The 14,275-nt window shown below is 38.0% G+C and overlaps 2 protein-coding genes across 2 annotated transcripts in view; both read left to right on the top strand.

The window, feature by feature from the left end:
- LOC122450481 (fatty acid desaturase 2-like protein FADS2B) overlaps window positions 1-14,275 on the top strand; it is a 914,319-nt gene that overhangs the window by 669,517 nt on the left and 230,527 nt on the right. The gene's annotated exons all lie outside the window — the stretch shown is intronic.
- The window catches only part of LOC122449966 (olfactory receptor 10AG1-like), a 1,030-nt gene continuing 166 nt past the window's right edge, over window positions 13,412-14,275 (top strand). Inside the window, exon 1 of the mRNA XM_043482085.1 lies at window positions 13,412-14,272. Within this exon, the coding sequence (XP_043338020.1) occupies window positions 13,412-14,272 (861 nt within the window). The remainder of the gene's footprint in view (window positions 14,273-14,275) is intronic.

Here is a 14,275-nt window from a genome sequence, read left to right as displayed (position 1 = left end):
TGATCACATGGGCCACAGCTTTGTCTAACTCAATGAAACTATGAGCCATGCCATGTAGGACCAACCAAAACAGACAGGTTGTGGTGGAGAGTTCTGACAAAATGTGGTCCACTGGAGAAGGGAATGGCAAACCACTTCAGTATTCTTGCCTTGAGAACCACTTGAACAGGATGAAAAGGCAAAAAGATAGGATACTGATAGATGAACTCCCCAGGTCTGTAGGTAACCAATATACTACTGGAGATCAGTGGAGAAATAACTCCAGAAAGAATGAAGAGATGGAGTGAAAGCAAAATCAACATCCTGGTGTGGATGTGACTGGTAGTGGAAATAAAGTCCAATGCTGTAAAGAGCAATATTGCATAGAAAGCTGGAGTGTTAGGTCCATGAATCAAGACAAACTGGAAGTGGTCAAACAGGAAATGGCAAGAGTGAACATCAACATTTTAGGAATCAGAGAACTAAAATGGACTGGAATGGGTGAATTTAACTCAGATGACCATTATATCTACTACTGTGGTCAAAAATCCCTTAGAAGAAATGGAGTAGCCATCATAGTCAACAAAAGAGTCTGAAACCCGGTTCTTGGATGCAGTCTCAGTAACAACAGAATGAACTCTGTTTGTTACCAAGGCATATCATTGAATCTCAGGGTAATCCAAGTCTATGCCCTGATTAGTAATGCTAAAGAAGTGGAAGTTGGACGGTTCTATGAAGACTTACAACAACTTCTAGAAGTAAAACCTAAAAAAGCTTTCCTTTTCATTATAAGGGATTGGAATGCAAAAGTCAAGAAATACCTGGAGTAACAGGCAAATTTAGCATTGGAATACAGAATGAAGCAGGGCAAAGGCTAATAGAGGTTTATCAAGAGAACATATTGGTCATAGCAAACACCCTCTTCCAACAACACAAGAGAAGACTCTACACATGAACGTTATCAGATGGTCAATACAGAAATCAGATTGATTATATTCTTTGCAGCCAAAGACACAGAAGCTCTATACAGTCAGCAGAAACAAGACCAGGAGGTGACTGTTGCTCAGATTGTGAACTCCTTATTGCCAAATTCAGAGTTAAATTGAAGAAAGTAGGGAAAACCACTAGACCATTCAGGTATAACCTAAATTAAATCCTTTTCATTACACAGTGGAAGTGAGAAATAGATTCAAGGGATTAGATCTGAGAGACAGAATGCCTGATGAACTGTGGACAAGGTTCGTGACATTGTGCAGGAGGCACGGATCAATACTGTCGCTCAAAAAAGAAATACAAAAAAGCAAAATGGCTGTCTGAGGAGGCCTTACAAAGAGCTGCGAGAAGAAGAGAAGTGAAAAGCAAAGGAGAAAAGAAAAGATATACCCATTTGAATGCAGAGTTCCAAAAATAGCAAGGAGAGATAAGAAAGTCTTCCTCAGTGATCAGTGCAAAATAATAGAGGAAAACAATAGAATGGGAAAGACTACAGATCTCTTCAAGAAAATTAGAGATATCAAGGGAACATTTTATGCAAAGATGGGCTCAATAAAGGACAGAAATAGTATGGACCTAACAGAAGCAGAAGATGCTTAGAAGAGGTGGCAAAAATACACAGAAGAACTGTACAAAAAAGAACTTCATGACCCAGATAATCACAATGGTGTGAAAACTCACCTAGAGCTGGACATTCTGGAATGAGAAGCCAAATGGGCCTTAGGAAGCATCACTATGAACAAAGCTCATGGAGGTGATGGAATTCCAGTTGAGCTATTTCAAATCCTGAAAGATGATGCTGTGAAAGTGCTGCACTCAGTATGCCAGCAAATTTGGAAAACTCAGCAGTGGCCACAGTACTGGAAAAGGTCAGCTTTCATTCCAACCCCAAAGAAAGGCAATGCCAAAGAATGCTCAAACTACCACACAATTGCACTCATCTCACACACTAGTAAAGTAATGCTCAAAATTCTCCAAGCCAGGCTTCAACAGAATGTGAACCATGAACTTCCAGTTGTTCAAGCTGGATTTAGAAAAGACAGAGGAACCAGAGATCAAATTACCAACATCTGCTGGATCATTGAAAAAGCAAAAGAGTTCCAGAAAAGCATCTATTCCTGCTTTATTGATTATGCCAAAACCTTTGACTGTGTGGATCATGACAAACTGGAAAATTCTTAAGGAGATGGGAATATCAGACCACCTGACCTACCTCTTGAGAAGTCTGTATGCACGTTAGGAAGCAACAGTTAGAACTAGACATGGAACAACAGACTGGTTCCAAATAGGAAAAGGAGTACGTCAAGCCTGTATGTTGTCACCCTGCTTATTTAACTTATATGCAGAGTACATCATGAGAAATGCTGGGCTGGAAGAAGCACAAGCTGGAATCAAGATTGCTGGGGAAAATATCAATAACCTCATATATGTAGATGACACCACCCTATGGCAGAAAAAGAAGAAGACCTAAAGGGCTTCTTGGTGAAAGTGAAAGAGGGGAGTGAAAAAGATGGCTTAAAGTTTAACATTCAGAAAACTAAGATCATGGCACCTGGTTCCATCACTTCCTTTCAAATAGGTGGGAAACAGTGGAAACAATAACAGACTTTATTTTGGGGGGCTCCAAAATCACTGCAGATGGTGATTGCAACCATGAAATTAAAAGACTCTTGCTCCTTGGAAGGAAAGTTATGACCAACCTAGACAACATCTTAAAAAGCAGTGACATTACTCTGCCAGCAAAGGTCTGTCTAGTCAAGGCTATGGTTTTTCCCGTAGTCATGCATGGATGTGAGAGTTGGACTATAAAGAAAGCTGAGCACCAAAGAATTGATGCTTTTGACCTGTGGTGTTGGAGAAGACTCTTGAGAGTCCCTTGGACTTCGAGGAGATCCAACCAGTCCATCCTAAAAGAGTTCAGTCCTGAATATTCATCAGAAGGACTGATGTTGAAGCTGAAACTCCAATTCTGGCCACCTGATATGAAGAACTGACTCATTTGATAAGACCCTGATGCTGGGAAAGATTGAAGGAGGGAGGAGAAGGTAACGACAGAGGATGAGATGGTTGGATGGCATCACCGACTCAATGGACATGAGTTTGAGAAAAGTCTGGGAGTTGCTGATGGACAGGGAGGCCTGGCATGCTGCAGTCCGTGGGGTCGCCAAGAGTTGCACATGACTGAGTGTCTGAACTGAACTGATACATATATGTTTCTTCATGGTCTCTCAATTCTGATGCTTTTGTTTACGTTAGTACCATACTAGTTCAATAACTATAACTTTTGAATATCATTTGAAGTTTGGAAGTGTGATCACTCCAGATTTGTCCTTGCTCAAAATTCCTTAGCTGCAATGGGTTTTACATTGCCCAATGTGTAAGGAAACTTAATGTAGTTGGTGCTAATTAATGAACAGCTTCTTTCTGAGTACTTCAGCAAATTACACCTCTCAGAATAAAGCAATGTGAAATGAATTGTTGCTATTTCTGTTTTTTTTTTAATTTCTCCATTTACAAATCCATCCATGAAACTTTGAAAATCAATTTGAATCCAGCAAGCAGTGGACTTAGTCATCCTATAAACAGACATGACGTGGGCAATCATGTCATAACAAAGAAGATGAAAAGAATGGAATCACAGAATATACTTTCAATAAGAGAAAGTGAAATGGAAGAAGAGACTGATGACGAGATGTTTGTGAGATGTATTCAGTAAACAACCTCTAGGACAGAATCTGAACTCAGTGACTCAGATTTTAACATTAATGTTCTTTATGTTTGGATGTGAGAGTTGGACTATAAAGAGAGCTGAGCACTGAAGAATTGATGCTTTTGAACTGTGGAGTTGGAGAAGACTCTTGAGAGTCCCTTGGACTGAAAGGAGAGTCACCTAGTCGATCCTAAAGGAGATTCGTCCTGAATATTCTTTGGAAGGACTGATGCTGAAGCAGAAACTCCAATGCTTTGGCCACCTGATGTGAAGAACTGACTCATTGGTAAAGACCCTGATGCTGGGAAAGATTAAAGGCAGGAGGAGAAGGGGATGACAGAGAATGAGATGGTTGGATGGCATCACTGACTTGATAGACGTGAGTCTGAGCAAGCTCTGGGAGTTGGTGATGGACAGGGAAGTCTGGCGTGCTGCGGTCCATGGGGTCACAAAGAATTGGACATGACTGAGCAACCTAACTGAACAGAACTGAACCTACCGGGTATGAGCTGATAGCTCTTTTGTGGTTTTTATTTGCAAGGCCCTGCTTATTAGTGATGCTGAGTATCTTTTAATACACTTGTTGACCATTTATATATATTCTTTGGAAAAATGTCTTCAAATAAGTTGCCAAGTTTTAATCTTTTTTATTTTATTTTTTTTTGCTATTGAGCTACATGAGTTTCTTATATATTTTAGATATTAATCTCTTATAGAATATATGGCTTGGAAATATATGTTTTTCATTTCAAGATAGCCTTTTTATTTTGTTGATGTTTTCTTTTGCTGTGCAGGAGATTTTTAGTTTGATGCGGTTCCTCTTGTTTTTCTGTGCTTTTGTTGCTTAAGATTGACTGGTTTGATCTCCTTGCACTCCAAGGGACGCTCAAGAGTCTTTTCCAACAACGCAGTTCAAAAGCATCAATTCTTCAGTGCTCAGCTTTCTTTATGGTTCAAATCTCACATTCATATATGACTACTGGAAAAACCATAGCTTTGACTAGACAGACTTTGTTGACAATGTTATATCTCTGCTTTTTAATATGCTGTCTAAGTCTGTCAACTTTTCTTCCAAGGAGCAAGCTCTTTTAATTTCATGGCTGCAGTCACCGTCTGCAGTGATTTTGGAGCCGGAGATAAAATCCTATGTCACTGTTCCAATTGTTTCCCCACCTATTTGCCACGGAGTGATGGAACTGGATACAATCATCTTAGTTTTTTGAATGTTGAGTTTTAAGCCAGTTTTTTCACTCTCCTCTTTCACCTTCATCAAGAGGTTCTTTAGATCTTTTTCAATTTCTGCCATTAGGGTGATGTTACCAGCATGTCTGAGATTATTGATATCTCTCCCAGCAATCTTGATTCCAGCTTGTGTTTCATCCAGACTGGCATTTCACATGATGTACTCTGCACATAAATTAAATAAGCAGGGTGGCAATATACAGTCTTCATGTACTTCTTTCCCAATTTTGAACCAGTCTGTTTTTCCATATCTGTTTCTAACTGTTGCTTCTTGACGTGCATACAGATTTCTCAGGAAGCAGGTCAGCTAGTCTGGTATTCCCATCTCTTGAAGAATTTTCCACAGTTTGTTGTGATCCACACATTCAAAGACTTTAATGTAGCCAATGAAGCAGAAGCAGATGTTTTTCTGGAATCCCTTGGTTTTTGTATGATCCGATAGATGTTGACAATTTGATTTCTGGTTCCTCTACCTTTTCTAAATCCAGCTTCAACACTTAGATGTTCTTGCTTCACATGCTGTTGAAACCTAGCTTGGAGGATTTTGCACATTACTTTGCTAGCATGTGAGATGGTTGCTATTGAGTGGTAGTTTGCATGTTCTTTGGATTGACTTTTTTTGGGAGTGGAATGAAAACTAACCATTCCCAGCAGGTTATCTGCTATCAAAGGGAAAAGAGATAACAAAGTTGGCAAATGTGGTTATAAGAGAATCCTCATACCTTGCTGGTGTGAAGGTAAATTGGTAGAATCACTATAGAAAGCAATATAAATGCATTTCAAAAATAAAAATATACAATAATTACTATATGACACAACAATCCATTTCTGAGTAAATATTCAAAAGCAATAAAATGTCTCAAAGAGACATCTGAACTCCCTTGTTTAATACAAAATTATTCACAATAGCCAAGATAGAAGAACAATGTTTTGTCAACAGATAAATGAATAAAAGTGGCGTGGTATTATATGCAATGAGTTATTATTCAGTGTTAAAAAATAAAGAAATCCTGGAATGAATGATAACATGGATGAACCTGGAGGACATAATGCTAAGTGAAACAGGGCAGTCACAAAAGACATATACTGCATGTAGCACTTGTATGTGTAATATATATTTAGAAAATAGAACTCATAGGAATGGAGAGTAGAAACACTGATTGCCAGGGTGATGGAAGGTGTTGTTCAAAGAATACAATCTTTCTGCTATAAAATTAATTCCAAGGGAGACTTTCCAGGTGGTGTTGGTAGTAAAAGATCTACCTGCCAATGCAGGAGATGCAAGAGACGTGGGTTCAGTCCCTGGGTTAGGAGGATCCTCTAGAGTAAGAAATGGCCACCCATTCCAGTACTTTCACCTGGAGAATCCCATGGACAGAGGAGCCTGGCAGGCTACAGTCCGTGGGTCACAGTGTCAGACACAACGGAAACAACTTGGCACATGACACACAAATTCTATGAATCTCATGCACTTCATGATGACTGTAGAGAATAATACTGTAAACAAAATTTGCTAAGAGAAAAAATAGTTGTATGAGGTGATAGATGCGCTGATTTGATTTTGGTAACTCACAATTTATAGATATATTAAATAATCACCTTATGTACTTTAAATATATCACAATGTTATAACTTGTAATACTTTTACATTACAGTTTTGCCAATTATACTTTAATAAAGCTGGAAACAAAACAAAACCACCATTATATTAATGTTTAAATACCACTCCTTAATTCCTACCATGGCTCTAAAAACTTCAGATTATATGAACAACTTGATTGAACAAGGAAAAATTACCAGAATTATTTTGCTTTTCTATCTCCTCAAGAAAATCAAAAGTTAATCTGATTTGTGTTATCCTTTACATATTTCATCTCTAGTTTTGAATGTTCATGCCATTTACCCTTGAATAGAAATGCCATCAGGGCCCAGCAATCAGATTTAGTATCTTTGTGATCAGCTCCCGGAGACTTTATGTTTCACAGGAAAGCAGTATAAAGTAGACCTAGACATGATCTACAGTTCATGAGGTAGTGGCCATACTCACTTTTTCACTTCTTCAATGGCAAAAATTTGACTTTCTTCCATAAAAAATGACAATCAATATTTTAAAAATTTTGTCAAAAAATAGTCATTTAGAAACATCTTATATTCCAATAATACAAATTTAAGACATTTCCACTTGTCAAGATTACTGAACTACCTTTCTTCCCATTGGATCAAAAATGAAAGAGAACATGACAGATGTGATTACTAATTTGGAAAGACTCGATGATGAAGGTATAAATTATTGAGTCCTTCACAAGTCCCATAGTTCTCTAACTAGATGGTGCAATACTTGGAGTTGAATGTGCATCAGCAAATAAGACAAATGCCCGAGAATCAAGGAATTATGACAAGAGAGAAAGTCAAATCATGGAACACATTTTAAAACATAATATAATAAAAGTCAAACTAGCTATTAAATAAAGAGCACTACAATAGGAATGTTTGACTTCACCTGCAAGAAAAATGGGTTACTTGTCATAGAATGTGACATACCAGCTCTACCTCAGAGATGAACAGGTGATTGGCAGTCAGATCCTGTCACCAATTTACAGACAACAATTTAAAGTTGTCTGTGTCTCTTGAAGAGTATAGCACAACACCTGATAAAGCTAGATTTTTATTGAACACTGCAATAAATAAAGTGCTTCCCTGGAGGCTCAGAGGTAAAGAATCTGCCACCAACGCAAGAGATGCAAGATCAATCCTTAAGTCAGGAAGATCCCCTGGAGAAGGAGGTGGCAACCCATTCCAGTAGTCTTGCCTGAGAAATCTCATGGACAGAGGAGCCTGGCAAGCTACAGTTCATGGGGTCCCAAAAGAGTCAGACACAACAACTAGACAACAACAATAAGTAAATAAATAGGTAAAGGCTGAATACATGATGGTAAGGAATCATCCTGCAATGCAGGAGACCCGGGTTCAATACCTGGGTCTAGAAATTCCTTGGAGAAGCGAATGGCTAGCCACTCCAGTATTCTTGCCTGGAGAATTCCATGGACAGAGGAGTCTGGGGGTTACAGCCCATGGCATTGCAAAGAATTGGACATGACTGAGCAACTGAACTGAACTGAGCTGACACAGCCTACCAAAGACTCAGAGCAGCAATAAAAATTCAATCCATCTTTCTCTCTTATTAAGTTTAAAGCCCTTATGTCATTTTCCAACTTGACCAACTTCAATAGAAAACTTGGAACCCTGTGTATTACATCCTCTTGTTAAAGCTTATTTTTTCTTAAATATATACTTATAATTAAAGAAAAATCCTATACATGGAATGAACAGAAGGCCATAACTCATAAACAAATTAGATGATCCATGAACACTGGATAATTTGCAAGATATATCTTGTGAAGTTAAGAAATGGTGCATTAATAGTTGGAAATTGAGCATCCAATGAATTCATACGCAGATATAGATCAAATTTGAGATTCTGAATGTCTTGTGTAGCCTTTCCCAGCAGGAGAATTGCTCCATTTCCCTAAGATGTAGAGGATGGGGAGACAGGGACAGGGGCGTGGCCAGGTGGCTGGAGCTCCTCATACCATATTCCATAGAGAGAGAAACTTCGAGGCGGCACTAATTGACCCAGAGGCTGTCAGAGTTAGTTTTTAAGTTACCACTTGATAAGCAGTTTATTGAGTTTAAAAATACAGCGTGTCATGTGGAGAAGATTCTCCTCAACAAGTCAGAGGGTACTTTTTACACCTAAGTTGTACTGATTTAAGCAAATTATGAGCTTCAAAGAAAGTTAAGAATGGATGAATTTGTTGCTTGAATACATCAAATCAGATGTTTATATTAAAAAGACCATATTTTCCGTAAAAGAGCAACATGTGGTGATTTTTAAAACAAAAGGTAAGCTGCTATAATTTTACCCTGGTTAATTTATTATAGCATATTTTTAATTCAACAATCAGAAGAAATACAAAATGTTTTTTTTCCAAAAAAGATTCATTTATGAGATAAATTTTCTGAACTTGAGATAAACAGACTGTAACTGATTAAGGTCATTTATTTTTAAAATGATAAGTGAAATACTAAATGGATATTATATCAACTTGCTGTGAAGAATTTTATTTTACCTTATTTATTGATATTGCTCAGAATATTAAGTTCCAAATAATTACCATGGAATGAACTGTGAAGCCCATGAATTTTGATTAACTAAATGGACTCTGGCATTACGCTGCTGAATTTGACATCATTTAAATCACACACTAGCTTCTTGACATTGTACAAGTTACTTAATCCTTCCATGTCTCTGGCTTTTTATGAAAATGTGAATCATTAGAGTATCTATTTCATTTATATTGCAATAAATGAGGTAACAAAGATAAACAAGGTTAGCACACAATCTGTTTAAATGTTGTTAGCAACAAAACATTTATTTCAGATAACCACACCTCTCGCCTTTCCATTGTTATGATTGTTCTTGTGTCTAGTCACTAAGCTATGTCCTACTCTTTCGGATCCCATGGAATATAGCCTGCCACATCCACTGTCCATGGGATTTCCCAAGCAAGAATACTGAAGTGGTTTCCATTTCCTATACTGGAGAACCTTCCCAACCCAGGGATCGAACCTGTGGCTCCTGCATTGGCAGGTAAATTTTTTATCACTGAGCCAGCAGGGAAGCCCATTGCTATACTTGTTTCTGCCAAAATAGAAAAAATTGGTAAAGGATGGACTGAAGTTCCCATGTTGGATCTGCCAACAATGATTAATTGTTAATGGAGAGAACAGATCAACTTCTGGAAAGATAATAATCAAAGAAAGTTATTTATGGGGGTGTTTCAGATATTAAATAGGATTTGAGTTAGATTTTTAATTTAATTTTGCTTTCTATAACATAGTCTTCTTGTCTCATGTTTTCTTAGTACAACCATTAGAATTGACATAGATAAGAGAAAAAATGCATTGAGTCCTGAAAGTTAGAATGTTTTCTCCCAAGATACTGTTTTTGGTGTGTACCTACCCAGCATAAAGTAATGTACTAATTTTAACTCAGTATTCCTGACAAAACACTGCCTTGTACGTTCTTGTCTCTCCCAGGTTGAGAAAAAGTCCACTCCAGGCCTGGATACATATAGCTAATTTCCAAAACAGACAAAAGTTAGTTTTAAAATAATAATGATAAATACAATAAGTATTATGATTATCATAAAAAGAATGCCCTGTAGGACTACAACCATCCATTCAAATCAAGTAGTTAACATAGCTGATGCTACTTGCCCCTCAAAACAACTGAGTTACATCTTATTATTACTGTATATATTTTCAACCAAGAAAAAACAAGCTCTGGTAATTTAAGTAAAGATATATTGCAAGAATATATCTAAGTTTAATTTTAAGTTGCTCAATGTCAGAATCTTTGGTCAGTGAGTACCTGAATTTGTTTAAATGGACCATGATTGCTGAGATGAGTAGAAAATCTACATGCATGCAGTTGCCTGTCAAGAAATCCTTATATATAAGCTACTCACCTATGTAAGGGCTTGACCAGTTTTTGGAATATGAAACTGAGTAAGTAAATGAGTGCATTTTTTTTTTCCTGGAAAATATTTTACTGTGTTTTCTTAAAAGTAAAAATAAAAGAATAATTCTGGGATACCCTAAGATATGACAGTCTTCCTCAAGTTATTTTCTGGACCTCCCATAACACCTTTTAATTCTCACTGCATAGACTATACATCCCATGTTTCTGCCTGACTCATCTGCCTGAAGCCACACTGGTTTCTGAGTTTATAATGACAGAAACTAAACTCATTGTTTATGCTTAGTGTCCATAGTATATAATATACTTTTTATTTAGCACACGCTTAGTATTCACAGCTTTCCCCAATAAACTACAATATATATGACAAAATATATATGACACAATATATATTGATTTACTGCCTTATACATTCAAACAAGGGTTTCCCAAATTGGTAAAGAATCCACCTGCCATCGCAAGAGTTGCAGGGAGGAGACGTGGGTTTGATCCCTGGGTCGTGAAGATTCCCTGGAGGTGGAAATGGCAGCCCATCCAGTATTCTTGCCTGGAAAATCCCATGGACAGAGGAGCCTCGTGGGTTACAGTCCATGGGGTCACAAAGAATCAGACACGACTCAGCAAATGAAGACACGCACACACACATTCACACAAACATCTGTGTCGCTGAAAATTTAATCCCCCCTTTCCTCAGCTGGTTTTCAAATGCTATCATTTCTGAAGAAAAATAAAACATATATACATACATAGAGGTATAAAATCTTGAAAGTGTGAGATGAGATAACATGAAAAAGTAGCTACCTAAAAGTGAAAAGAGGAAATAAAGAGCAAAGAGATCAGAAAACGTAAAGATAGAGATGGCAAGAGAGGATTCAGAGACGTGCACCAAGGCTGAGTTTGAGCGACATATCGTTAATATTTGAACTAGAACTTCTCAGGCCTTGTTCCCTTGTCTTGACACTTTTTTGAGCTGTAGACAGAGATGAAACAGGCGGGAACTTCTGCCTTTAGAATTCACTCTGAAAAATGAATCACTGACTTAAGGATAATTCACTACAATAAGAAGGGGAAAACTTGAAATTAATGAGAGCTAAGAAATTAAAGTAGAAATGGTAAATATTTGAGTTGTCTGGCTTTTGTGTCAACAGTGGGAAACTGGAGAGCTCCTTAAAAGAGAGGGGAGTTGTGCTCTAAAGGAAGCAAAGGCAAATTAGGGAAATGAAGATAAAAGTTAAAAAGAATGCATGACAATGTGGATCTAGGAATCTGCAGCAGTCTGTGAAAAAGGTCACAGTTTAGCATTAATGAAGGTGGGCTGGAAATCACAAAAAAATGATTTCTAGGAAGCAGTCTGGAGATGGGGAGATTAAATTTATTTGGTGAAAATGCTTAAGTATTAAAATGAGTTGATTAGAGAAATGCTACACTGCATTTAGCACTGTGTATTTGATAGTTATTCAGATTGAGATATTTAGAATATATATTACTCATTCAAAATGCATTATATACACATATAATATAATGCATATATTAAGAAACTCATATTTAAAGATAAGAAAACATACAAATGGACATCTTACATTTTGTCTGGCATGAACTCTGAGATTAAATTCTCTTAGACATTTTATTTTCCCTTTTTCTTATTTAGTTACCCTGTAAAGGCTATAATCTTTTAGTTTTTGTTGTTTAGTCACTAAGTCAGGTCTGACTCTTTTAGACAGTATACACTGTAGCCCGCCAGGCTCTTCTGTCCGTGGGATCTCCCAGGCAAGAATACTGGAGCATGTGGCCGTTTCTTTCTCCAGGGTATCTTCCCAACCTAGGGATCGAACCTGCGTTCACTGCATCTCCCCCACATTGCAGGCAGATTCATTACCACTGAGCCGCCTGGAAACCCCCATAATCTTACTTAAGTACTTCTAAAGGTCTAAAATTTGGTAAACAGGTTTATTGGTCATTAGGATTTTTAAGGGGCCATGGTAAGGCTGAGGACATATTCCAACAGTTTTTATTGACTTTATGTCATGTTCTAAAGTTCAAGTGAATGTGTGACCTGCTATGATGTTTTATTTCTAATATTAATTTCTATGATATATTAAGTGGAATATTGTCCTCTATGGTGGAGGCAAGAAAAGAGTTCTAATTTTTTTCCTATCTGGGATCTAAGCCTCTTTCCCAGTGAGTGAGTGACCCAGGCTGACCTGAGCTCCATCTTGCAGTTGAGTGCTATGATCACCATGCCCTTTGGTTGTCTGAGATGGTTATCTGAGATGGAGCTCACTTCAAATCAGATGTGAAAGACTCTTATAAACTAATTGCAAATTAGAAGGTGCCAGGCAGAAACAATACAGCTAAAAAGCAAACAGAGCAGGAAGGGGAAGTTGTTTCTTCAGAGAATGTCTCGAGTTGCCGAGAGCCGTTCTGTCCTGAGAGGAGGCCGCTTTCCTGTCTGCTCTTGTTGTACTGTTGTCTGTCTCTCTGTGTTGTTCATGTATTCAGCATCCCTCACAGGAGTCAAAAGGATAGAGCTCAAGATTTGTTTTTGTTGTTTTTACATTGTGGAATTTGAGGATATTGGATTTCATAAATCTTAAACACAGGACAAATACAATTTTAAATGGATATATATATATATATATATATATTATTTTGTTTGTGAGCATGCATTAATTCCTTTCAGTCATGTCTGACTCTTTGCGACCCCATGAATCCCCACCCTCCTCTGGCCATGGGATTCTCCAGGCGAGAATATTGGAGTGAGTTGCCATGCCCATCTCCAGGGGATCTTCCCAACCCAGGGATTGGACTTGTGTCTCTTACATCTCCTGCATTGGCAGACAGGTTCTCTATATTCTGTCAGTGATGTTAAAATCATCAATTTATTTTAACCCATTTCACTGCTGGGTCCAGTGAATTGAAGTGACTTCTAAACCTTTTGTTCGCAGATGGGATCCAGAGGACAAAATCCCCCACAGTGGAACCAGACTACATTGATGGAGTTCATCTTGCTTGGCTTCTCTGATATTCCTGACCTACAAGGATTTCTTTTTGGGGTGTTTCTGATCATGTATATGATTATTCTGATGGGAAATAGTCTCATTATCATAATAACCAAGATGGATCCTTCCCTCCAGACTCCCATGTATTTTTTCCTAGGGAATTTTTCTTCCTTGGAAATATGCTATGTATCAGTCACTGTCCCCAGGTTATTAGTAGATCTTTGTAGTCAAAACAGAACTATATCCTTTCTGGCTTGTGCTGCTCAAATGTATTTCTTTCTGGTGTTTGGAGCCACCGAGCGCTTTCTTCTGACCACGATGGCTTATGACAGGTATGTCGCCATTTGCAACCCTCTGCTGTATTCTCTCCTCATGAACAGTAGGCTGTGTGTCCAGCTGGCCGCTGGCTGTTGGGTCAGTGGAATTCCAGTGCATGTAGTGTTAACCTACCAGATCTTCTCTCTACCCTTCTGTGGCTCTAACCAGTTGAATCACTTCTTCTGTGACATACCTCCAGTGCTTAAGCTTGCCTGTGGGGACACCCTTATAATTGAGACGTTAGTTTATGTGGTCGCTGTTCTAGTTGTCACTATTCCTTTTATGTTGATTCTTGGATCTTATGTGAGAATAATTGAGACCATCTTGAAGCTGCCTTCAGCCACTGGGCAAGCCAAGGCCTTCTCCACCTGCTCTTCCCATCTCATGGTTGTGGCTTTATTCTTTGGATCAGGACTCATTACATACTTAAGACCAAAGTCCAGTCATTCTATAGGAATGGACAAATTTCTCTCTCTTTTTTATACCATTGTC

The sequence above is a fragment of the Cervus canadensis genome, chromosome 11 (genome assembly GCF_019320065.1).
Source record: "Cervus canadensis isolate Bull #8, Minnesota chromosome 11, ASM1932006v1, whole genome shotgun sequence".
NCBI lineage: Eukaryota > Metazoa > Chordata > Mammalia > Artiodactyla > Cervidae > Cervus > Cervus canadensis.
Note: the sequence above shows the minus strand (reverse complement) of the source record. Positions and strands in the feature narration are given on the sequence as shown.